This window comes from Manis javanica, chromosome 10 (assembly GCF_040802235.1).
Source record: "Manis javanica isolate MJ-LG chromosome 10, MJ_LKY, whole genome shotgun sequence".
Taxonomy (NCBI): Eukaryota; Metazoa; Chordata; class Mammalia; order Pholidota; family Manidae; genus Manis; species Manis javanica.
The window spans coordinates 117,765,111-117,790,769 of NC_133165.1; the positions used below are offsets into that span (position 1 = coordinate 117,765,111).

Genomic DNA, 25,659 nt, shown 5'->3' on the forward strand with positions numbered 1-25,659 from the left:
GCCAGAGGGGACAGGAAGCCGCCAGGTAATCCCAAGTCCAGTCGGAGCCCTGTTAAGAAACTCCCGCTCTGGGAATTTAAGAAGGTCCCTGCAGAGGGAATCAGCAAATCCCACTCACAATAGCGAATCCTCTTACAATGCCTGCAAACGGAACAAGAGGGGTGCTGGTTTGCCTCTGACGGACAGACGGGACCTTCACCCGGAGGGCCGCTCAGGCTCTTCGCTGGGGTCTGTGGCCAAGCCCCTCCTGCTGTGAGCACACCCGTGGGGACCTGCTTCCGGCAGCTGCTGGGGGCTCTCCCCTCCTGTGACAGAGGCCGGGCAGAAGCATGGCTGGGGGCTCAGGACATCATTCCTTAGGATGAGACTGGAGCTCCTCGCCCTACACCAGGGCCAGGCTGGGGAGACAGGAGCCGTCGGTGCTGTGAGGTCTGAGGCCAAGCAGCCCCTCGGGCAGGGCTTAGACATGGCCATCCGTCACCTGGGATGTGATGAGACGGTGTTTTTGGTGGGTCCTGCTGGAGTCTGGGCATTGAGCGGAACGAGGCCTGGGTGGCCCAGAGAGAAAGGGGCTGAGCTCAGAAGGAGGTGCGGCAGCAGGCCGGAGAGGGGAGCAGCTTGGGTGGCCCGTGTCCTTGAGAATGCAGTGTCCTCCCAGGACAAGAGTGTCAGTCGGTGCAGGAGGCTCCCACAGATTCTAGCCCTAGAACCCACAGGAGACGGACTGGACAGTGAGCGCTCGGCCAGGGCTAACTCAGTACCTGCACCCGTAGTTGTGTCCCCTGCACGAGTGGCGACAAACCCCGAGCCGCTGCCCTGACCCGTCTGCAGTCCACTCTGTGCTCTGCCAACCCCTGCTGCTCGTCCCTGCTGAATGGCTGGGCATTGTAGCAGATTCCGTGTAAACAAGAACATCCGTACTGAGGCTGTGAGCAGTGAGACATTCCTCATTTTCTCAGCAGAAATGAGCCCAGAGACAAAAAGTTGCCTTGGCCCACCCACCTCATTTCCGCCGGCACTTCAGGCCAGCTTCGCGCTGGGAGCGGCTGCGGTACCTTTCATGGTAACTGTGCTGCATTCGTCTCAGTTTTCCTTAAAGCAGTTGTTCTTTGAACCATTTTAAGTAACTACATGGCGGATGGTGGAAATGGGAGGAGACGTGGCCCATGGGAAGCCTGGGGGACTCCGATGAGCCCCTCGCCATGGGTTGTGTGTTCCTGGCACCACAGAGCGGACAGGCGGCCTGCCGAGAGGGTGGTGACCCAGGTCAGGGTGGAGCCCCAGCCCGTGGCCCGGGAAGCTGCATTCTCACCAGCTTGTCCGAACGCCGGGGCGCCTTCCCGGCCCTGCACAGGCAGCCAGGTCACGTGATGAGCATGCCACCCGGCCTGCAGCCCCCGCCCCCACCCCATCCATTCTGTGCCTGGGCTGGATGTTTCGCACATCTGGGATGAGGCACTCATGCCCCCTGGCTCCCAGGCAGCCAGCAGGCGCCCACAGGAACCCCTGGAGAGGCCGCTTTTTGGTGCCAGCTGGGCCTGTGAGGATGGCCATTGGTTAGAATGGGGTCAGACTGCTGGATAGATAGAAGAAAATTCTGGCGCTGGGCGACAAGAGCCAGGGCTCTGGCGTCCCCGGCTCAGCCCAGTGGGTGGGGCTCTGGGATCCGAGAGTTCACCGTGGTTGCAAACTCAGCAATCCTGAGGGAACCCTGCCTTACTTAGGACAAGGTCTGCACCCCACAGATGAACCTCCCAAGAACAGCCTTGCTTAATGGGACAGCCCTTCTAGGCGAGCCCCAGGCTGTCTGGACCCACCACCTCCCCATGGCTTGTGCCTTTGCCAAGAGGCCTCCTGCAGTGCCAGAATTAAAAGGGGGTCTCCGGGAATTGTGGCGTGCCCCCACGATCCTGCAAGCATGAGGTCTGTTATCCTGTCACCAGGGAGTGAGTGGTAAGAGTGGATAAAGTTCAGGGTGATCCTAAATTCCCAGGGGAGCTATTTGAATTCATTCTGTTTTCTGATTCCAGGTTTCATAAACTCACTGGGCAGACATACAAAGTGATCAAAAGCATGACTTTCTCCTTTTAGTTTAATATGTCCTATAATGTTGTAAATAGCATTTCTTTGTGATTTATTTCTTCATATATTTTCATTCATAAAGGACAAGGGTAAATAAATTCAATCATTTACTGTGGAAAGTAAGATCATGTATGCAAGATGGGACAGTCGGTCTGCACGCCCACTGCAGACACAGTCGGGGTGGCAGTGCCATCCTGACCCGGTGGGGCTCTGTGTCTCTGGTGGGATGCCCACTCCCCAGCCTGTCCCTCTGGTCTGGGTGCCGAGCCGGCTCTGTGGTCATGTGCCTCAGAACACTGTCCTCTCTGCGTCCAGAGCATGACCTGCTGCTGGGCACCAGCCCTCAGGAAGAGGGGCCTCTGTGTGCTGCAGTGGGAATGAAATTCGGCATTTGGCACAGATGTTTGTTAAGACCAGCCTTTAGAAATGAAATAGGAGAATCCGTATCTCAATCCAAATTACTTTAAATGTCACCCTCCCATTAAACCCGAGATATACTGGGGACGTAGGACCGGGACTGTATCACCGTGGTCATTGCTGCGTTCTGTCCCCAGGGCCCATCACGCGCCTTCTCCCCAGAACCAGGACACTGCTCAGCCCCAGAGGCAGTGTGGGTGACTACAGGGCACGCGCCTCCCGGAGTGACGGACCCTGTTCTAGGGCCGCTGACCTTGTGCTTTCTGTATAGGATCATCAACCCCCACAGGAGGACAGTTCACACATGGGTAGGTGACCCTGCAGAGGTCACCCTAATCTCTCTGAGCCTCAGTTTCCTTACCTGCAGAGAGGGCAGGGGCGCCCAGGGTCTCTGTAGGTAACAGGATCGCTGTCTTCCTCCCGCGGCACCTGGAGGAACGTTCTAGAGTGCTCATGCTGTCACAGCTGCATCAGAATGGAGCCGTGCCTCGGCCCCATCTAGGGAGGCTGCCACGCGGCAGGGAAGCCCGGAGCGCCGGCACTCTGCCACTCCTGCCAGTTCCCTTGGCTTTGGGTGCATCTGCCTTGGGCACTTGTGGCCTGTGTGGACAAGGGTCCAGCGATAGAAGAGCACCATTCCGTCTTCCCCGTGCCTTTGGCTTCCACACCACGAGGAAATGAGGGTGTCCCACGCGTGGAGGAGACAGGAAGCTCTGGTGCTCGTGCCGAGTCAGCGGGGACATAGCCGCGGCTTTCTGGACTCACGTGGCCAGGCTCACTGTTTGCTGCACAGCCTCTGCCGGGCTCCAAGTGTCAAATATCGTTGGAAATAAGAACAAGTGGCAATAGCATCACCGCTCAGAGAAAAGAGAGACATGTGCCGAGGCCTGGCAAAAGCCCCAGGAGGGCATCGCAAGACTGGACGGGTCGCCCCTGTCCCAGCCTCAGCCCCGTGATGACGAACCCTGCAACGCACAAGTTGGTGGCCTCTCCATCTCGCCCAGGCATGACCCATGCCCTCTGAGTGGACGTGGGCATGAGGGCAGTTTTCAGGCAGCCCAGCCCCCATCTGTGAGGCCCCTGCCCGGCCCTCGCATCTTCCTGCCACTCGCCACCTCGTGAGTCGGTGTGAGAATGTGTTTGGCAAGTCCCAAGGCTACAGGTGGAACCTAGCTTTTCCTACGGCTCTCTTCTGACCCACGGGCAGATCGATGGTCCTGACGGAACCTGGGCCTTACTGGACATACGGGGCAGTGACATCGCCAGCCAGTGGGGAAGGGGGCGACGCTGCAGTGGGCATCAGGAAAACTGGCTTCATATTTGGGGGTCAATTCAGGTTGAATCCTTACCTAACACTGTTCCAGGTTAAATTCCCAAGGGGTTACAGACAAGCATGACAAACGAAGCCAGAAGATGGCTGAGGTCCGGGTGACTATCTGAGTCCAGGGAGGAATGACGGCCGACAGTACCTGACTCCGGACACCAGACGCTGTTCTGAGCAGCTGCACAGGTGGGCCTGTTCCGGTGGACCAGCGCCCGGAGGACACTGAGGCATGGGGTAGCCAAGTAATGCCCGGGAGGTCACCCGAGGACCAAGGGGCCCACCCTGGCCTCAATACCCCCAACTTGTGGAAGCCACACGCAGCTGCAGGAGAACAGAGAGGCAGGCCACGGTGGGGAGACAGGGGACACGCACAGCAGGGGTGGCCCCTGACTCTGTGGGGAGGCACAGCGTCCAGACAAAGATGTGCACAGCGCGCCAGCAGACCTAAAACACGAAGGGAGCGGCCCAGAAAGGTACGGGGAGAGAGTCACGGTTGGGTCAGCTGGCCAGGCACAGGCCAGGGGCTGCTGGTTGGGACCAATGGGCGCGTTTGTTTTCATTTCATTTCTGCACCTCGAGAACGATGCTGGTTACAAGATGAATCTGCCAATCTCTCTGGAAAGTTCCCAGGTGACACTCAGCAAGAGAATCAGAAATATATGCTCAGGCTGCTTTGGAAGACAGCCTGGCAGTTGCTCAAAAAGTCAAGCATTGAGTTATCACGTGACTCGGCCATTCCCCTCCAAGGTATATGCTCAAGAGAAGTGACACACGTCCACTCAAAAACGTGTACGTGTGTGGCCACAGCAGCGTTATTCATAGTAGCCAAAACGTGGAAACAGCGCAGACATCTACCTGCTGAGGAATGGATAAACACGTCCGAGGGGCGCCGTGGCGGGAGAGGAGGGAGGCTCTGACGTGCGCGGTGGCTGGACTGCGAGGGACTCGTGCAGGCCAAGGAGCCGGACACAAGGCCACGTGCCGCGCCAGCCTGTCTGTGGGAAACATGCGGCGCAGGCCCGACCGCGAGCCGGACAGCGGACGGTGCTCGGCGGGGCTGGGGGGAGGGGCGTGACTGCTGATGGGCACGGGCTTCTCCTGGGCTGGATGAAATGCCCTGAGCCGGCCGTGGGGACGGTGGTGTGGAAGTATGAAGGCACTGAATGCCACGGAACAGACCCTCTGGAAGGGCGGCTGTGTGGGGTGTGAGCTGCATCTCCGTGACGTCGTTAGAGACTGCTGATGGACAGAGACGTGCCCCCTCCACCCATTCTGCAGGGGGGCGCCCCTTATTGCCCACCATCCCTGTGTGCCCACCCTGCGTGTTCACCACCCTCCCACCCTCTGGCTTGATCAGCACAGCGGGAAGTTCATCCCGTGCCCACTGCCACCAGCCCTGGAAAAGGCGGATGGCTTAGGGTGTTTGTTAACAAGGGGCTTAAGGGTGGCTCCACACCCTAGAGAACCCGGTGAGAGAGGCCACACCTGGCTGGTGTCAATGCGGTCACCCAGCCCTCAGGATGGCAGGACGGTAGGCCTGGGGTCCCCCGTGCATTGGGATGACAGTACACAGCACAGCTGTCTGCCCCCTCTGGCCACGAGGGCAGGAGAGCCCCCTCACACGGCTCATTCAGCACGGGGTGTGCAGGGCAGGGCTGGGAGCCTCCCCTGTAGCCCGAGACCTCCTGCCGCACACCCTGCCTGGGTGGAGCATGGTGGCCACACGTGCCCAGTGGCCTTATCCAGGCAAAGCCCGCTGTGCGGCCAGTGAGGGAGGCACCTCTGTGAGGGAGCATCGGGGTGCACAAGGGAGGCAGATGGCATCCTCACCCCATCTGCTGCAAACAAGGTGGCTGGGGTGCTTAGGCTGCAGAGCACCCCGAGAAGCAGCTGTGCTGTGGACCCTGCTCCCCTCTCCTCACCCATGTGACCCGGGTGCCCAGGGAGGCCAGGCCTGGGCCGCTCCAATGCCTGATGAAGGAAGAAGCCGCAGGACGCAGCACTGAGGCCGCGGAGCCCCGCCCCAGGGCCCTTCCTGGTTCCCTGGGCTGCAGGACCAGGAAAGTCGGCCCCATTGCTGAGAGAAGGCGGCGGCCCAGTGGGTCTGCGCAGCAGGGGCTGGTCTTCAGCCACGTGGCTGAGCCTTCGTAGGCCTGTGCATCTCCCTGGGCCTCACCAGCATTTGCGGGCATGACCCGTGGTGTCCAGGCCTCAGAGTGCGTGGCATACCTTCAGTGCCCTAGCGAAGCGGTGCAGGAGGGGTGGGTCCCAGAAGTGGCCATGAGTGTGTCAAAAGGGACTTAGCAGAAGTGAGCTGAAGCAGGGATGGGGCTCATCTGGGGGGGGGCCACCGTGTGGGCACACATGGCTTGTGGGGAGGGGGCGGCGGACGGAGCAGCAGAGGTCATGTGTGTGGCAACAGCAGAGGGAGATGTGGCCCCTGGCCCCGACGACGCAGGGTGAGGCCCTGAGCCGAACAGTGCCCTCTAGGGTCTCAGGGCAGGCTCAGTGTTGGGGTGTGGGGGTTCACTGAGGCTGCCCAAACACAGTGCCACAAAACGAGCCCTTAAAAAACCCCAGGAACTCACCCTGTCGGGTTCTGGAAGCCTGACTGCAGTCCAGGTGTCAGCGGGGCTGAGCTCCCTCCCGGGCCCCAGGGGGCCCTTTCTGCCTCTTCTGGCCCTTGGGACTCCTGGGCTTGTGGAATCGTTCCCATCCCTGCCACCGTCTTCCCTGTGCGTCTTCTCTGGGCCCCTGGGTCCAATGTGCCTCTGTGTAAAAAGACACCAGTCTTACTGCATTAAGACACATTTAACGTGATCACATCTGCAAAGACCCTATTTGCAGGTCAGGTCACGCTCACAGGCTCGGGGGCTTAGGACATCAATACGTTGTTCTGGGGCACACAGGTCACCCTGCGTGGGGACCCAGTGCAGTGCAGCACCGTCTGTTTCCTGGAACTCACAGCATGTAGCAGTGGGGGTCCAACAGAGAAGCATACAGTTCCCAATTCCGACAGACTTGCTGCACTAGGCGCACCCAGGGAGGTGGCGTCTTGGGCACAAGATCCTGCTGCCCAGTGGGGCCGAGCACCCGTCCCCTGAGGACAGGGTTCCGCCTGGATTCCTCTGTCCTCACACTCATAAGGTGCTCTGTTTATCAAAGGTCAGTGAATATGTGATGGGTCAGCGACTGGTGCCATGGGCAGATTATCAGCCGATATCACCACCTTCCTCGAAGCTTCAGAACTGCTGCGTGTGGCTCTGCCCTCCAGTCTGGGCTTTCTGGCTTCAGTGACCACACCCAATTTTGATCAGTTTGGGAGGATTTCACTTGATGATAATTCTGGGTCCTTTTATTTATAAGGGCTTGTGTGTGGTGTGGGAGGTCTGAACTGCACCTGCTGACGCCATTTCCCCAGGGCAGAGTCGTCCCAAGCTTTTGCTGGTGTGGGGCAGTGACACGGGCCTGGCTCATTTCCAGAACTCTCTTCCTGGGGAAGGCGCTGGCCCTGCAGACAAGGTGGCACCGTGATGGCCCCTAATTCCTAAGGCTCTTGTCCCTGGCTGAGGGTCCAGAGGGGAGCCCTGGGCCCTGTGGGTCAGGCACCGGCACAGTTCAGTGGGGGCGTGGCTTTCCGGTTGCAGGATGCAGTTCACCGATTGGTTCTCCAGTGGCCCCAGAGCAAGGCTGGCCGTGCAGCAGGTCGTCTCCCGAAAAGGAGATGTTTTCAGAGTCTAAGGGATGAAGCCAGGTGTGAGCAGTGAGCATGTCCCTGGCAGCCCCCTCCTGTCTCATGGAGTGTAGTCCAGGGGGCCACAGGGGAGGCTGGGCCACTGCCGTTCAGTCCCTACGCCTGTCCACCACCCTAGCCACCACCCCTGGGGGCTTTGGGCAAATGCACTTTGGGGTCAGCCTACAGTGGCACCCTCCTTGTCAGCGGGGGGCTTCTTCATATGCTTGCTGTTCTGATGACGTAAACCCAAGCATTTGGGAAGCACTTTACACACGGGTTCACTGGATCCTCACTGCGGCCCCAGAAGTGGGGAGGGGCTGCCCCCTCCCTGGGGTAATGGGTGAGGGTCTCAGCAGCCCCATACCAAACCCTGGGACTCCAGGCATTTTATGCAGCTGCTCTCCACTCAGGACACTGGCTTTGTGATTCTCCGTTGGCCTGTCTGCTCTTCATGGTGCACACCATGAGCGTTGGCCCCAGAGTGTGCCCTCAGCGGGAAGCCCCACCCAGGGCACCAGGCAAGGGCCAGCGACAGCACATAAGCCAGCCCACGCTCACAGGGCCCAGTGATGTCCTCCCGCCAGCACCAGGGGGCAGGGAGCCGAGTCCCGAGAGCCCACTGACATGCCTGCTCACCCACTGCAGGGCCTGTGGGGGGCCGAGCCTGTGCCCACACAGGTGCTGCTTCTCAGAAAAGCCCTGGAGGGCCTGCCACGGGATGGCACAGTGCAAGCTGCTAACTGGCACCCTGGCAGGGCCATTCCCAGGCTCCACCCGGCAACGGCGCGCCTGGCTGGGCTCCACTAGCACCTCCTCTGGGCAGGTTGTCCTGGGCCTTCCTGGTGGGACTCCACTGGCCTCCTGGGTGCCGCCTTTCGACTCTGGTGGGGCAGACAGGCCTTGCTCATTGTGAGGCCCCAGGGCCCCCAGCCGCCTGAAGGCAGTCAGGAGCAGCATGTCCCAGCGCTCCCTTGGCAAGCGGTGGCTCCCAAGGCAGTTGGACAGCAGAGCCCGGAGCCAGGATGCACCTTCCTGCTCCAGCCGTGATGGCCCCCAGGGCTCACCCCTCCATGCGGGGAAGAGGTGGAAACATGGGTACATGTGGGAAACCGATGCACGTGGCAGCAGAGTGACAGGAGATGCTCAGATCATAAGCGGTGGGGTGGCACTGGGACCCTGGACGTGAGTTCTGACTGGCGCCGAGAGACCTGGGGAGGAGGGTACCCTGGTGGTGGTGTGGGCCGGCCTATTCAAGGGCAGGAGCAGGAGAGGCCACCCCTGTTACCTGAGGGCCTGGGAGGGCCGCCTGCTCCCTCAGCGCCATGCCCTAGGCTCCGTGCAGGCCGGGCCCACAGCGCTCCCCCAGGCCCCCTAGCAGTCCCGTCTCCTCAGGAGGCCAGGGCAGCAGCCCCACCGCGCTCGGGAGCAAGAGCCCTGCAGGTGGGCTGTGTGGCCGATGCCTGGGAACAGTGAGTCCTTGGAGGAAGGGCAGCGTGGACACGGTGAGCAGCAGGACTGCAGACACAGCACCCGTACGTCTGGCCTCTCAGCCCAGGTGCGCCGGCAGGGCTTCCCTGAGGACACTGACCTGCTGGCTGACCAGAAACAGCAAGTCGAGGCCATGCTGTGGTGTTTGGTTTGGTTCTTTAAACTATAACGACGGGCAGCCAGTCCAGCCCCCTTGTTGAGCTTGGGTTTGGAGAGAAAATGGGGTTCAGTGTTCCTTGCTTGTGAACTGCCATGTAAGGTCGGGGAATGTTCCAGCAAAGTCACACAGGCGGCTGGACAGGGCCAGGAGGACGCAGAGCCTTCCCAGAAGCCTCTTCCCGGGTCCCGTGTGTGCGTTTCCCATGGTGACAGCTCTCGCAGACCCGCCGCCAGCAGGGCAGGCCACGGTCCTCTCACTCCTGGACGTTTCCATGCCTGGGGAAGGGATGCCACTCACTGGGCCCACAGGGGCTGGGGACTCTTGTTTCTAAAGGATGCTGCCGTTTAGAGAAAAACCCCATCACCACGGAGAACTCAGGTCTTCCTGGTCGTAGGGAGTGGGTGCCCTGGACAGGAGCCCTGGGTGTGCCCACAGCACCCTCCTCCCCGAGGCCGATGCAGCGTCATGCCTGAACGCCCTCGGCAAGCTGGCTGGAGGGCTGTGTCAGCTGCAGCACCGGCGACCACAGGTGACGCGGCAGCACTGGCCTGTGTTGCTCTGTTTTGTGTCCAGTGTGCACAGTGAGGTGACCCTGGAGCCAGCTCAGGCCACCTTGGGGGTCACATCCTGGAAGGACAGCCTAGACCCTGGAGGACATGCCCTGTCACCTGGGGGTTTGGACAGCTGTTCATGGAACTCACATGTGCTTGGCACCTGGTCTTGCTCCAGCCTCAGTGACACAGCAGAGGGTCACACTCAGGCTGCGACCCCAGAATGCCCCTGATCTCTGCACTCCTGGAGCAGGCTGGGCTGGTCGGTGTCATGGACAGCCCGCTGGCTCCCCAGGAGGCGCATTAGTCTCATCCCAGTGGCAGGGGCACCCAGTCCCTCCTTGATCTCCCAGGAAGCAGGGCTGGGGACAGCCAGGTGATGCCCCAAGGTCATGCATGCAGTGACCCAGGAGGTCTGGCACAGGGAGGAGCTTGTCCACGGGGGAAGCTGACCCTCTGGTGCTCGGGCATCCTGGTGTCAAGGCCAGCACAGTGTGCCTGCGGAAAGGGGGGCTGGAAGGAGGCTCCCCACACACGGGCCTCAGCCCTGGATCCGGGAAAGCGGCCATCGTCCTGGGAGCTTTAGGAGAGAGATTCCCCCACAGCTCCAAAGCCTTGGTGTTTCTGAGGCCTGCGGGTACAGGGCAGTTTGAAACCGGCCTGTGAGCTGGCCGGTGCCCACTCGGTGCAGCATGTGGGCGCAGCACCTTACCAGGGGGTTGAGAGGCGGGAATGTCGGGGCCACAAAGCTGGTCCAACCCGAATCTTCTGGGGGCCCAAGGCAAGGCTGGGGGTGGAGGCTGTGTTGGCACTCGCTGCCCCCTCAGCAGGCCTCACTTGCGAGGGTGGCCAGGGCCCTGCAGGGAGATGGAGTTGATGGTCTCTGTTTCAGTCACAGTACCTTCCAGATGAACCTAGACCAAGATGTCAGTGCTGAACCCCTGTGGCTCTGAAATTGCTGGGACATGCGGGTGACTGTGCCCTGCTGGAAGCAGTGGTGGGAACTCAGGGACAACCGGCGGTGCTCACCAAGTAGAATGAAAGCCCTGTGTGAGCGGAAGCATAAGTAACAGCCCAAGATGTGCTGAATATAAGTCTACAGTATGTGCTCAGGCGATTCTCATGGACAGACATGTGGACACAGGTGTGACTGCACCTGTGCAGAAGCCCGGCTCTTGCTGACGCACAGGTGACAGGTGGGAAGGCAATGCCCAACTTTACCAGAACGCCTGTTTGGACATGGAAGTGTGGGTGCGCCTTGTGTACCTTCTAGGCTCCGCTGTGTGTCCCCCTTCCCCCAGGAATGAGAATTTATCCACCGTCACGGAGCAGAGCCAGTGCTTCCTTTCAGGTGGCTGCACTGAGGGTCTCCATTAGCCCTGCTGACCTGGCCGGGGCAGCAGAGGGGCAGCCCCGGGCCGGCGGGCTTGTGCACGCCAGGCAAGGCAGCGGGTGCCGCCGACCCCGCTCTCTGGTTTCAGCACGGCGCACGATGGGGCCTTTGCTAAGCTCGGGAGGGCTGGAGGTAGGGTTAGAACAGGCCCCGTGGGTTGCTCTAAGGCATCTGTCAGGTGAGAAGAAAAAGAAAAGCCTGTGGTGGCCCCAGAGATCCACTCACCTGGAAGCTGTGGTATCACCTCATTTGGAAACAGGGTCTTTGCAGATGCGATTAAGTTGAGAATCTCGAGATGAGATCATCCTGGACCTGGCCGGGCCTTCCACCCAATGGCCAGTTCCTTACAGGAGAGGAGGGAGACCTCAGAGGGAGCAGGTGGCAGCAGAGTCCAGCCTGCGGCAAGCGGCAGAGACCCAGGAGCTGCAGGAGCCGGGGGCGAGGCGGGGCCGGTTCCCTGGAAGGAGCCGCTCTGGCGCTCCGTCTCAGTGTCTGGTCTCCAGGCGGAGAAGGCAGATGTCTGCCGTTCAAGCCCCTGCCAGCCTGAGGCCACGGCACAGTCTGCTCTGCCCCTCAGCTCCTGGGCTCCCTCAGCTCCAGTCACCTCTGCACCAGCATGCCTGGTGGACCTGGGTCCACAGCACCCGACTACAGACAACCTGCCCCACCAGCGTGTTCGGGCACCACCTGTGCCGGGCTCAGCATGTAGCTCAGGATGAGACAGCACAGTCCAGCCAGAGCTTCCGGGAGACCCGGACCCTGAGCCCACCGCCATGTCCTGGGCCCGCGGGCCTGGGGACGAGGAGGCCAAGCCCCATGCAGTGGGGATTTGACCGCACTGAGCTGGCCTTCTGGTCAGCAGTGCTTGGGGGGATGCCCCACAAGGGGCCTCATCTGTCCCAGGGGCCACAGGCCAATCCAGTCTGTGCCCAAGTTCCCCAAGCTTCCCACTGGGGAAAGACAGGTAAGGGGAGAATAGTGCTCGCCTGGCACCTGGACGGCCAGCGCCACATGCCCACTGAGTGACTAGGAGGGTGGGGTGACCACACGGTGCCATCAGATCAGCCGCTCTGCCGAAGGGACCTGAGGATGACAGCTCGGGGTCTGAGGCGAGGGTCCCAGTGAATGAACAGCTAATGCACAGCCTGGTGAGGGTGAGGAATTGAGAGGAGACTGAGAGGTGGTGCGGCAGCAATGAGAACAGGCCTGCAATGCAGGCAGGGTGAGATGGGAGTGTGGTGGCAGCTCCGGGCAGGTGGGACGTGGGATGGGCGGGAGCCCCACACAGGCTGAGTGGCAGAGGGGAGGAGGCCGGGCTGGCATTTCTGTGCTGCACCAAGGACGGGCCCAGTGGGCGAGGCCCGGCCGTCATTCTGGGCTTGTGCACCTCTGCTGCGAATGTCGGGCAAAGCCCCGGGCCCCTCAGGAGCTGCACGGGGCGGGGTAGCCCTTGGGTGCCTGACCCTCGCCCCGGGAGCCCTTGAGTGCAGCTGGCCACTGAGGATACTGCCTCAGCCTGGGGCCGCCCTAGGAGACAAGAGAGAGGGCAGCCTGGTGGGACGTGGGACAGGAGACAAGGTGGTCTGTGGGGACCGCATCTCTACCTTCTTCATCGTTCTAAAGGTGGTACTCCCACTGTCCAAGCACCGTGGCTTGAGACCACCATTTCCTGGGGCTCTGGGACCCTGGGCAGGTAACGGACTCATCAGCCAAGGCTGCGTGTGCCACCCCACTCTGTTCCCCCAGGGGCTCTGCGGACATGTGCACCTGCTGTGGGTGTGGCTCCGTTGGGGACACGGGCAGCGGGGACCAGCTCCAAATCCCTGCCGGTGTAGCACAGCGCACGCAGTGTGCATGCCCCCCGGAGCTACTCTCCACGGCATGGACCAGGAGGGACTGTCCCAGCTCGGCCGGCCTTGTGGACATTCCCAGCGGGGACCCTCGTGTCTGCAGAGGCTGACCACTCTCTTCTCTTCGCTCCTCAGGTCTCCTGACAAACACAGCCTCAGAGGGGCCCTGGGAGTGGCCCTGGCTCCCTGCAGAGTCCGCACCTTGGTCACGGTCCACTGCGGACGCCCCCGTTCTGCACCATCCGCCCACCCTCCGTTTCTCCGCAGCCCGTCCGGGACGGCGCGCTTCCTTGGCATCCTGAGCTGTGTCTGTCCAGCCTCCCCGAGTGGTCCAGCCTGGGACACACAGTGGGGGCTGCACCCAGCATCCGTGGGAGCGTGGCCTCGCACGCCCTCCCCGGCCGTGGCCTTGACTGAGCTGTCCACAGAGGCGCAGGAGGAAGAGGCGGCCGAGGCCGGACGGGCTGCAGCCCAGCCAGCCCGACTGGAGGACCCGCCGGGCCTGGGGGAGGACTCACTCCCAGGCACAGAAGTGGCCTCTCCTCGTGCCCAGACTGTGCGAATTGCTTTTATTTTCTTACCCTTTCAGTACATCAATAGACCAAAGAGCAAAATCTATTTTACCGCAGACTCACCGCCACCGTCGGTCCCCGGGCTCCTCCAGGGGACGTGGGGGCAGAGACATGCCAGCAGCCCCAGCGGGGCGGAGCGGGCGGCCCTGGCAGAGGCCCCCACCCCACGAACATTGTGGTGCGCCCTGAGGGGCCAGGCTGCCTGGGGCGTGCTGCGGCAGCCCCGCGGACGCAGCCAGCGATGTCCCGTGCAGAGCCCACGAGCACGCCGCCCGGGGAGTCCAGGCCACCGCCCACACCTGCTCCTGTGTACTTAGGTGGACTTTATGTACTAAATTCACTTTCTGTTTTAACCAGTTACACACGCCTGTCTGCGCTCCATTCCTGATAGTGGGATAATCCAGGATTCGCCAAGAGCATGTTGGGTCTCCCGTGACTGCTGTCATCCGATACACCATTTAGCTCCAGAAAGCAAATTAAAGAAAACAAAAGTAACACTTGTTTGAAAGAGATCATTAAATGTATTTTGCAAAGCCTAAAGTTATATATTTAACAGTTTTTATATGTTGTATATTTGTAGAAAATCCTATTTAACAATTACTGTGGTGCCCCTGGCTGTCCAGGGAGGTGGGCCAAGCCCTGGGTGGTCCTGAAGGTGCCAGGGGGCCACAAGGGGAGCTGGCAGCCCCGGCCTAGAGGGCCGGGCGTGGAGGGGCCGGACTCGGGGCAGCGAGCCGAGGACCAGGGCAGGGAGGGCCCGAAGGCCGCTCGTCTTCACCCAGCCCCGTCCCGTGGCCCCTGCCCGTGGCCCCTCTTGCCCACGCCAGGTGTTCCGTGCTCGAACCCACCTCTTTGGTGGGTTTCATTTCCCTTTTCTTAGCTCCCACATCATAGATTCCAGGGTGTGTGCAGCTGTCTCTTCCCCCCAGTGGGTGTCCCGCCTGCTCAGTCTTCAGGCCCGAAGGGTGAGGAAGCAGGTGGGCAGAGGGCAGCGAGAGCAGCAGGCACCCGCCCCCCCATGTCCCTCCCTGCCAGGGGGCGCCGCCGGGCCCGGAGGAGGAGAGCAGGGCGTCTTTTCTTGCCCTGGTCATCGAGTGCCAGGTTCCTTATCTTCCTGAGTTCCCGCTGAACTGTACTACCTAAGAGTCAGATTAACAGGAGTATTATGCTAGTTCTATGCTACTAAAAATATGAAGAAAACGTAAACAGTATATATAACTATATAGAAGCTGTTCCAGCAGCCCATAGACTAAAGCTAGGAGAGAAAAATCCATTTATTTAAGACCCGCCCCAGCGTCCATGAGTATTTAATTTGCCTGTCAGTCACCACAATCTGGAGATCTGTGTGTTCTGGAGCAAAAGTTGCAGCTGTGGGCTTGTTTCTCATCACAGAGGGGCTGGGCCCACGCGGGACGCTGTCCCGAGCCGGCTCCTGGGGGCGTGGGGGCCGACAGGCCCGGGGCCCCTCTGCCTTGCCCAGCCAGCGACCCCGCCGCCTCCCCTCACCTGTTTCTTCTGACAGAGTGTAGACACCTGCAAGGGCAGAGACTGGGAGATTTAAGGTATTACGGCTTTTTTTTTTCTTGTTTTACAGTATTCAATTTTGTGTTGATTCAGCTAAATTATGAAAATAAAGAAAAAATCCTTTGATAAGCATGGCTTCTGTGCGCTGGCCGTGGTGTCCTGGGAGTGGCTGTAGCTGGCGTGGCTGGCGGGGTCAGAGCTCAGAGCACACATGGGGACAGGAACCTCCTTCCTGGGCATGGGGTCCACCAGTACTGTGTGCGGTCTGAGAGCCCTCCTGGCGGACCCGCCGTGGGCTCCCTGGAGCCCTGCCTGGGTGAGGGGCGGTGCCCGGTGGTAGCTGCCCAGGGGCCACTGGGCAGAGGCGGGTCACCGTGTAGCCACTTGAGACACAAAGGCAGCGCATCTCCTCGTCCCTCCGCCAGTCCGAGTGCTCCCATGTCGGGCCAGCTGGGAGTTTGGCGGCCACATCCACTGCTCCTCCCAGCTTCTGCGAGCCAGGTACACGCACACCCCAGGTCCCACTCAGAGGCCCCCGGAGGAGCCCACACCCACAGGACCCCTTTCTGGGGAGATCCGCCCCAGTGTCCAAAGAGCAGCATTTGGCATTGAAGACCAGTCCTACACACAGAGCCCACCCATCAGGCCTCCCCCGGGGGGCGGTAGGTCCCACCTGTCAGTGTCCAGCTGCTCTTTGTAAAGTGGGAACCCTGGGGCTGGGGCTGGGGGCTGGGCCATGGGTCGTCCAAAGTCTGAGCTGGATTTTAAGGAGACTTATAGCCTTTGGAGCCGTCACAGTGGAAGACAAGCCCCTTGCCCTTGGGCACAGAGGTGCTGGTCGGGCTGGTGCCCAGGCCATGAAGGGCCCTCCCTGGGGGCCCACCTTGCTGAGAAGCATAGGCAGGCTGCCATCAGGGCCGGGCAGGGCGGTGAGGCCAGGAGGACCCCTGGGCCGTCCTCTGCCCCTGCTGAGACGGGAGGAGCTGGGAGCGAGGAGTGGGCGTTGGCGTGCCAGGAGCAGGAGGCTCGGGAGCAAACCTTGGTGGCTCAGCCCTGCTCAGTGGCTGGTGTCACCTGCAGCCACCATTCCAGAGCCTTGGGGTCACTTGGGAGGGAAAAGCAAACACGAAGTTCGAGAGGAAGACAGGCGCAGGGCCAATGGGGCTTCTGATGTAGGATGGCTTCCTGCACCCTGGGCAGAGGCCCGTCAGGACGCGCTGGGCGTGCCGAGATGATGAGCCGCCCTGCCCTCAGAGGCTGGCCTCCGTGGGAGTGTGAATTCCTGCCTGCCACGAGGCAGCGCAGCCGGAGGGCCTCTGGGAGGCCCCCACCTCCCAGGCTAGGAAGGGGCCCTCTGTAGGCTCCCATGGCCCACGTGGGCAAGATGGGTGAGGCCAGCTCGCTGCCGTGCGGGATGGTCACGTGTGTCCCTCACAGTGCCCCGTCCCAGCTGTGCTGCGAGCAGAGGCTGAGGTGCACAGGCACTGCCCCCAGGAGGCACCGTCCTCTCAGGCGTGCACGGGCCCTCTGCGCAGGGCCAGCCACACCGGGCGGGTGCTCTGAGCCGGGGCTGCGGCAGTGGGGCCAGCAGAGGCCCGGCTCCTTTGGGGCATGGCCTGTGCCTGGCGAGGGTGGCCTGGCTGTGTCCGTCTCATTTTAGCTGTATGTGCCTGCAAGTCACACGTCCTCTCTGCACCTCACTGTCCCTGTTGGTGGCATAGAGGTGACCAAGTCTTAAGGTTTTCCTGAAGATACAGGGCATTCTTAAAGAATGGCAGGATGCTTCCCTACTCCCCTGCGCTGCCCCTGTAGCGGCAGTTCTGCACAGGAATGCCACTGGCACGGATCCCAGGGACCCCACCTGGGGTCGCGTTGAATGGCTCTGCAGCCCTTGGTCTGGGCCCTCTCTCTGCTCTTACAAGGTGTTGCTGGGTGCCTGGGTGCTGGGAGACGGGGACCACTGAGCACCTGCTGGCCCAGGTAGGAGAAGCCCTGGATGCACAGCGGGGCTCCATAAGCTGTCCCCATTTCACTGTCCCAGCAGCCAGGCATGCTCTACGGCACTAGCTCCTGGAGTGGCAGCACAGGCTGTGGACAAACTCAGGCTCCCAGAGCTGTTGTGTACATGGTGTGTGTGGCATATTGAATGCAGGTATATGTGTGTGTGTGTGTGTGTGCGTGTGAGTGTGCACATGTGTGCATGTGTACGTGGTGCGCATGGGCATCTGTGTATGTGTATATGTGCACCTATTTTCACCTTTACCCTCATGTACTGAGCATTTCTTAAGTCAGGGGTCCAGGGAGGATCCCTACACAATTCCTGACCTCAAGGACCCCCAAGGGCATGGAGCCCAAGGTCGCACTCAGTGGTCCACCTGCAGGGTGGCTGAGCCAGGCTGACCCGTGGTGACAGCCACTGTCAGAGCCCCCTGCTGCCCTGGCAGACATTGCCAGTCCCCAGGCACCTCCCCTCCACCCTGAGTTGCCAAGTCCTGTCCTGCTGGGTGTCCAGCTGCCATGTTGGCATTTGGGAGGCAGCCATTTGCTGGCCTTGCCCTGAGAAGACCACCCTGAGTTGCTGGCACCATGGAAAGTGTTCTTCTCTTAAAACTCCCTTGTAGAATACAAGGGCCTGGAGCTTCCCAGAGATTCCCAGGGTGCCCACTCAGCGACAAGAGGTGGGGGCCTCTGCACATCCCTCCCCAGACTGGACCTCAGCTCAGCCGTCCTGCTTGTCCGAGCTGATGGTGGCCACGTACCCTGGCAGGACTGGCACCCGGGGCCCATGAGGCTGTGGAGAGGAGCCAAGGGCGGGTGCAGACCACTGCTCCTGCTCCCTTAGGGGGCCGCCCGGGGACCAGTAACAGGGTGAGCAGGTGGGAGAGAGCAGACAGTGGGCAGGAGGGGAGGCAGCGGCTCTAGGCGGAGTGGGGAGTGAGCGCCATGCCAGCCGCGGGAGGGGCAGGACGCATGGACATGTGGACCCAGGACCTCAGGGTGCCTGGGGACTGCAGCCGCCCTCCGCACCCACACACGTCCTGAAGCCCCCATTGCCCACCAGGGCTCATCCCCACCCCCTGACCTGCCGACTGCCTCCCCAGTAAAATGAAGTCCACGAGGGTGCCCACTCTGTGTGTGCTGCGCACTGCCCTCTCCCCAGCTCCAGGGCGTGTCTGCCACATGGAGACGGGACGCGGCTGTGGGACCACTCCCAGGCCCTTCCCCAGCACCTCCTGTGTGCAGGCCCTTTGGTGGTGCTGCACTGCCGGGTGGGCTCTCCGGGGCGGTTAGGGCTCAGAGTCCCACCGTCCACCTCCATAGGGCCTTGCATCCTGTCTCTGAGCTGCCCCCAGGCCTCACATGCAGGGTCTGATCACCCAGCCCTCACGCCACTACCCCTCTGCATCAACAGCCTGGCCAAGCCTGCCTCGGGCACCAGGTGTCCCTTCCGAAGGTCCGGGTGATCCCCATGGTTCCGTGGCCCTGAGGGCATGTGCTCCTTTCTGGGCTGGGCGTCTGACTCTTGGTCATGACCTCTCCATTCGGTTGAAGAAGAGGATGCCCTGTGTCTTAAATATCCTTTCTTATGCGCCCAGGGTCATGGAGTCACTCCGAAATAGCCACATCATCTTCTGCTTTCACAAATGTCACTTATTTCTTCCTTTGGCCAGTGCTGCAGGGAGGGCACCAGTCTGCTGCTGGGTGGGCGGTGGTGGCCGGTGACCCGCACAGCTGGGGCGGCACCCAGTGGGCCTGCCTGGGAGCTGCCCTTCCCCCACTGCGGCTCCCACTCGAAGGCAGCATTCTTCTGGGGCAGAAGGAGCCAGAAAATCACTCATGTGGGCCAGCCGCAGCAGCCCGCACCAGCGTGAGGGCGGACAGGGAAGCCTGTGGAAGCATCCGCGCCCCAGGCTGCAGAGGGAACCGGAGACAGCACCGTGCAGGAAGGCTGCAGAGCTCAGTGAAGACAGCAGGGCCGCGAGGGGACTTGGGGGCAGGTCAGGGCTGCAGACCTCAGAGGTGGGGGTGCCCTCCACACCGACAGGTTTCTCGCCACCCCTGGGCTCAGGCAGTCCTTAGGAGAGCCTGGCCAGACCCTAGTGAGGTCAACTGTCCGCCAGAGGTTGGCCACAAAGCCCGGAGAGAAGCCCTTGACCTTCCTTCCCACCAGGGAAGTGAGTGGCAAGGTTATGGCGCAGTGGTCCCTGGGACCTACTCCAGGGGGCAAGGCCTTGCTGAGCGGGGCTGGTGGGACCACCGGGCTTCCCTTCCAAGGGATTTGGAGGGGCCCTGGGATCCAGAGCAGAGTGCTGGCCCCACGTCCCTGCACAGCCTCATCCCCAAACCAGCATGTGAGTGGCACCAGTTGCACACTGCCGGCACTAGGCCCCTCGGGTGGAGAGCCCGGGGAAGCCCAGGCCTCTTGCCAAGGGTGGGCAGCAGCAGGAGCGTGTTCCCACCTTCGCGGCTGCCCCTCCGCCCAGGCTGGAGGGAGGAAGCAGTGCGGGCCCGGCCTTCCGTTCTCACGAGCGTCGAGGGAACGTCTGAGTCCCGCAGTGTGATCTAGGCCGGCTGTGCGTGGGCAGGCCTGGTGTCCCTCCAGGAGGCGTCCTGCGTACTCTGTGGGGGCCCAGCTCCCTCCCTGAGCACCGGTGTGGATTGGACACAGATCCTCCATCTCCATCTAGAGGATGAGAGCCTCCACCCCTCCCTAGACCCGCGAACTCAGGGCAATGGAACTGATTGCAGACGATGGTGGGGGAGGGTCAGGAAGCCGGTTCTGCAGTGTGAGTGCCGAAGCCAGGAGGACAGGTGCCATTGACAGGACCCTAATCTGGCCCGTTTTTCATGGCTTCTTGTCATTTTCATTCCAGCTCTCCCATCATTAACTGCAAATATGACAGATTCACTAAAGAAATTCATTTGGTCAAGTTATCAATTTCATTCCCAAAATGTAACCCAGCTTTACCCTCACGCAGGCTACCAAGGCTGGGGTGCTAAGTGCCCTGAGCGACCACGGGAGAAGGAGGCTCTGACTTCTGAGCAATTGAACTTACTTTCCTGCTCTGGATTCCTAAACTTCACGTTAATTATGACCGTGAGGGCCCCTAAATCAACCGGGGTTGAGCCGGGCTGGTGGCCGCCCGCCCACTGCGGGGACAGTGAAGCCAGCACGGGCAGGGGTCCTTGCCAGGGTAGTCAGGCAGGTGTAAACGCCATACGGCAGCCGGGGTGGCCCCGGTGCGGGGCCTCTGCCAGCAGCCCCCACATTGCCGCCCGCTTGTGCCCACAGACCCGCTCCCCCTCCCAGAAAGGAGGGATCGTCAGCAATGGGTGGAGACAAGCCCTCCACCACTGCCCCCAAAGAGAGCCACGGCTGCTGGCCTGGACGCTCCCGGACCGCTCTGTGCGCCTGCAGAGGGAAGCCGAGGGGGCCCCATGCGGCCCTCTGCCCAGAGAGGTGTGTCTGCTCCCAGGGCCGTGGCTGCAGGAGTCAGTGGGGGCTCCAGGCCCAGGGTGGCCCAGACCACGTGCCCAGGGCCAGGAGGAAGGCGGAGAAACGCTCTCCCACACACCGGCCTTTTCATTTGCTCAGATCACCTGAGCGATCCTTGCAGAGGCGTGAAAACACCATCCTCGGCATCTGCGGGGAGCGGCCTCGGCGTTGTTTCGGCAGAGCTCGGATCTGTGTCACACACGCGCCAGCCCCAGCCTTTGGCTCCGTGGGGCGGCCTGCCTCCCAGAGGCACACCAGACCCTCTGCTGACCGTGGCCACCGGCGTGGATTCCAGGACAGTGATGGTCTGTGGCTGTGGCGCCAGCTGGCCCCCAGGCTGGTGTGCTGTCCTAGGATGAGGCAGCCCTGCCGCCGCCCAGATTTGTGCCCAGGGCCTGTGATGGCAGCAGAGGGCTTCCGGGAAGTCAGGAGCCCTGGCTGCACCCAGGCTCTGCCCGCGAATTCGTGGGCTCCCCTCGGTCCCCGTGGGCTCCGGCACCTCCGCAGCCCTTCCTGCCTGGGGAGACCAAGGTGCCCTTCACGTACCTCCTCCCGCCTGAAAATGTGGCCCACCTCCCTGGGCACAGATGTGGCTGTGGGGGCAGCGCCTTCCAGAGGCCCAGGTCCCGGGGACTGAGCCCGACACCTGCTCAGGCCGCGGCCATGCCCTGCTTGTTCTCCCTCATGTTTTCTTGCTGTTGGGACAATATTCTGCCACCCCGGAAGGGGGCAAAACAGAAGGGTCAGGCCAGCTGTGACGCCCCTCCCACACGTGGCCTGTGTGTGCTTGTGGGGGGTTCAGGCCTGCGTCCCTTTGCACGTGGTGACATTCCTGGACACACCTCCCCCTGCTGTTAACATCACCTGCGTGGCTCTGATGTCTGAGGACGCCGTGGGTGGGCTGACTGCCCAGCACCCCTCCGGAGGCCTCCTGGGCACGGGCCACAGGTGGGATTGGAAGGTCCCAGCATCTCTGCCAACAGGATGTTGCTCCTCCTGGGCATGGAGTGCACAGCCTGCCCTGTGGTCCTGGGGCACAGCCGTGGTCGTTCCTGGCCCACGAAGCTAAGCAGCTCTTACAGCACCTCCACACCCAGGCCTTAAGAGCCATTGAGTCTCACCACGCTGTCCCGCTTTCCTTTCCGGTGCCCCCGGGCAGGCCCGTGTCAGATGGGCACTCTGAGCCTGGGCCCCAGAGGGAAGGGATGTGTGTGTGCTGACTGACGGGATGCGGGGACGCAACACTCCATTTTAATTGGAACCTCTGAGGACTGGGGTCACCACCTATGCCCCAGAACATGTTTTCAGCTGACGGAGACAGGCCTTCACCTGGGGTATCCGGCTTTTAGAATGTTCTAGAAATGGAAGTGTGGAGCCTGCGTTGCTTTCATTTCCACTCAAGCTTTTGAAAATCTGGTCCCAAGCAGGTGTCGGCTGGCCACACTGCCACCGTGCTGCACAGCATGTCACCAGGCCCAGGGCCCTGGCCAATGTCCTGCACTTTGGTCATGTCCCAGGCATGGCTTCATTTGGCTTCTTGGGGACTCGGGGCTCTCGGGGCGGCTCCCTCCTCCCCTGAGGGGCACAGGTGGGACACAGGTGCCTCCGCAGCCACATGCACGCCCGCACCTGTGTGCTGCCCTCACGGAGGTGGTGTGCATGGCCAGTGCGATGGGCAGGCACAGGGCTGTTCCCAGCAGCCTCTCCGGGGCTCTGCGCACATTTACTTCTCTGTAAAGTGGACCCAACCCGCCTGGCAAGAGCGGGGCGAGGGGAGTTTGGAGAAGGCTGCCCTCCCGCACACGGAGAGACCGGCCCAAGCCAGCCACTGGGCTCCCAGGGCCGAGCTCGGTCACGCGGTGCCCACAGGTAGTGAGCGCGGGGCGGGCAGATACGCGGGCAGAGCTGGCCTGTGAGAACTCGCCCCTCTTGCCAGTGCTGCACCTGCTCCCGCGTGAACCAGCCTGGCCACTGGCACAGGGGAGGCAACCCGCGTGGGGCAGTGAGGGCTGCCCGGAGCAGCCCGCGGAGGAGCCGCCGTGACCCTGCCAGGATCAGCAGGACGGACACACAGCCACGACCGGGGGACCGTTCACGGGGAGAGAAATCAGCGGCTCAGCTCAAACTCTCCATCGAGCAGACACTTCCTTTTAAGTGACAGTAAGATAAAGAGACTTTCGAAAGCCCAGAGCCGGGAGGGTGTACACACGGCTCCCCCTCCTGGAGATTCCAAAGGGTGGGACGGAAGAACGCAGTCCGGGTGGGGGTGGGAGGTCCTGGCATGCGAGGCGAGGCCACGGAGGGTGCCGCGCTGGAGGGGGGGAGGGCAGGCTGGGTGAGTCCCCCGAGAGCACATACAGTCTGAACCCAGCTCTGCACAGCGGCCGTCTGAGGGCACCAGGGAATGGACAAGGGAGGGAAAGACCGGAGGAACCCGCTCTGGGGGAACGCCATCGTGTCACGTGAGAGCTGCCCTCTGGGGCTGCCCGACCTGGGCTGCTCCGAAACCCTGGCTGTGGTGGCAGAAAAGGCGCCTGGCCAGCAAGGGGCCCCAGGGCGGCTGGAAGTGCAAACTCGGCCTAAATGCCCGCTGACCCCCAAGGATTACCAGCCATGGGGCAGAAAGTGGAGCAGAAATGCTTCTGATGGCTGCAAGGATTCCATGCCCAGCCAGGTGCATCCCCTGCCGAGCAGTCCGGGCTGCCGAGGAGGGAGCATGCCAGCAAGGGCTGCTGGACGAGGGGCAAAGCGGGGCAGAAGTGAAGGTCGGGGGCTTAGAGCAAGAGGCCTGGAAGGTGGGTGAGCCCCCCAGTCCAAGGGTGATACTGCCCAGCACCCAGGTGCTCACTGACACACAGGTGTGGGCTGCACACATGCGATCAGGATAAAATACAGGCACGGCTGGAAGCTGAAATGAGAACCTCACCCTGGGCAGAGACATCAGCCGCTGCTCAGCCAGGAAGACAGACTTCGCAGTGTGATTGCAGGCAAGACGATTTCCTTCTCAAACAAAACCAACGGCCCTCAGAAAAATAACAGGCATGTCAGAGCATCCACAACATGTCACTCACAGTGATGAGCTTTCCACCAGTATTTACCAGGCATGCCAGGGGGCAGCGGGATATAATCTGTACGCAGGGAAAAGTCAGGCACAGAAACCAATTCTGAGCCCGTCCTTACGATGGATTTAGCAAAGACTTCAAAGTAGCTCTTATAAATATGTCTGAATAATTAAAAGAAAATATGGTATAAATGAGTGAATAGGCAGAAAATTTCAACAGAGAAATGAAAATTATTTTTTAAAAAATAGAACATAGTTCTAGAGGTAAAAAAATGCAGTGCAGTATCAGAAAATAAATTGAAAAATTTACCAGACAGGCTAAACAGCTGATTGTAGTAAACAGAGGAGACCAGGGAACCTAAGATAAACCAATAAATGTCATCCACCCTGAAAGACAGTAGGAAACGACTGAAGAAAAATTCGTCAGCTTCAGAGACCCTTCACGCAATACCCAGAGGTCCAACTTGGGTGGAATGAGAGCCCTGGGACAGAGAGGAGAAAGTGAGGTGTAGAAAAGAAAACTGTTTTGAAGAAATAATGGCTGAGACTCCCCAAATTTGGTGACAACATTAATGTCCAGACCATGTAGGTCCATAACTCAACGGAGGATAAACACGAAACCACAAGTAGGTCTGTGATAGGCCCACAAATGCTGGAGGCAAAAGAAAGGAAAACACATATTATGAAAACAAGCATCGAAAACCTGGAGACAATTTGTTAATATTAGAAAAGTGGATGTGCAGACAAGGAATATTATTGCAGACAAAAGGAGCATTTAACAATAAGAGCTAGTATGTCGGGAAAATAAAGAACGCTAATATGTACATAAACGTACAGGTGCCTGGTAACAAACACAAAGGGCGTGAGAGAACCGTGGAGGAGAAGCCGACAGTGTGACCGTTTACAGAGACGGCCACTCCGCGTCGGTGATCCACGCAGCAAATGAACACAAATTCAACAAGTACATAGAAGACTTGGACAACACCAGCCGACCTCTGCTTGTCTTCATGGAACCTCCCGCATGACCGAGGGTGGGCACCCGGACGCGGCAGGGCGGGGACCCGTGGCGGGGCTGTGGTGGGCGCGTGCTTGTCTTGTTTCGAGTCGGCAGACTCTCTTGCAAAGTGGTTGTACGATGTCTAAACAGTGTTTGAGCCATTCTAGTACATACAGGGGGTCAACTTCAGAAACAGTCATTTCAAGACACGTGGAAGATGAATCGAATGGGACCAAATGTTACCCAATAAGCAGATCTAAAAAAATTTCAAAAGTGAAAAATTATGATTTGTGCTATGTGACCACGACGGGATGCAATCAGAAACCAGTAAGAAAAGAGTGTCTGGAAATTTCCCAAATATTCCCAACCCATGAGTTAAAGGAAAGAAAAGAGAAATTCAGATGTTACATATTAAATTAAATTAATGTAGGTATTTTGACTTGAGTGGTAGTAGAAGCCCAATATATTAAAGCTGTGCGATGATGCTGATGCGGTGCTTGGCGGCTCACGTTAGGGACAGTAAGAGCGCCCCTGAAATGACCGATGTAAGCTTCTGCCTTGAGAAGCTAGAGAAAGAGACGCAGAGTCAGCCCAGTGGGAGTGGGAGGGATAAGTGACAGGGAAGAGCGGACATCAGTGCAGGGCACCACGTACGGGTGACGGAGGGAAGCAGTGAGCCGCAAGCTCGTTTGCAGAAGGGCCTTCCAGAGTTGGGACTGGCGGGGGACTTGACCGCACATACGTGAAGCGTGCAATGTGACACGTTTTGTCATGCATACATGCCCTGTCTTAGCTCAGGCTGCTGTAACAAAATACCTTGGACACAGTGACTTAAACAAGAGGACTTTAGGTGTCACAGCACTGGAAGCTGGAAAGCCCAGGGTCAAGGTGCTGGCAGGGCTGGTTCCTGCCGAGGCGGTCTTCCTCGCTTACTGTGTTCTGCGCTCTGCTGTGTCCTCATGTGATGGAGAGACAGACAGACAGACAGACAGACAGACAGACAGACG

At 60.4% G+C, this 25,659-nt stretch overlaps 1 protein-coding gene across 2 annotated transcripts in view; it reads left to right on the forward strand.

The window, feature by feature from the left end:
* The window catches only part of TAFA5 (TAFA chemokine like family member 5), a 168,515-nt gene extending 153,753 nt beyond the window's left edge, over positions 1-14,762 (forward strand). For both annotated transcript variants that reach the window (XM_073214066.1, XM_037006759.2), the window contains exon 4: positions 13,137-14,762. In XM_073214066.1, the coding sequence (XP_073070167.1) occupies positions 13,137-13,145 (9 nt within the window). In that variant the 3' untranslated portion in view covers positions 13,146-14,762. The remainder of the gene's footprint in view (positions 1-13,136) is intronic.
* Positions 14,763-25,659: the final 10,897 nt, after the last annotated feature.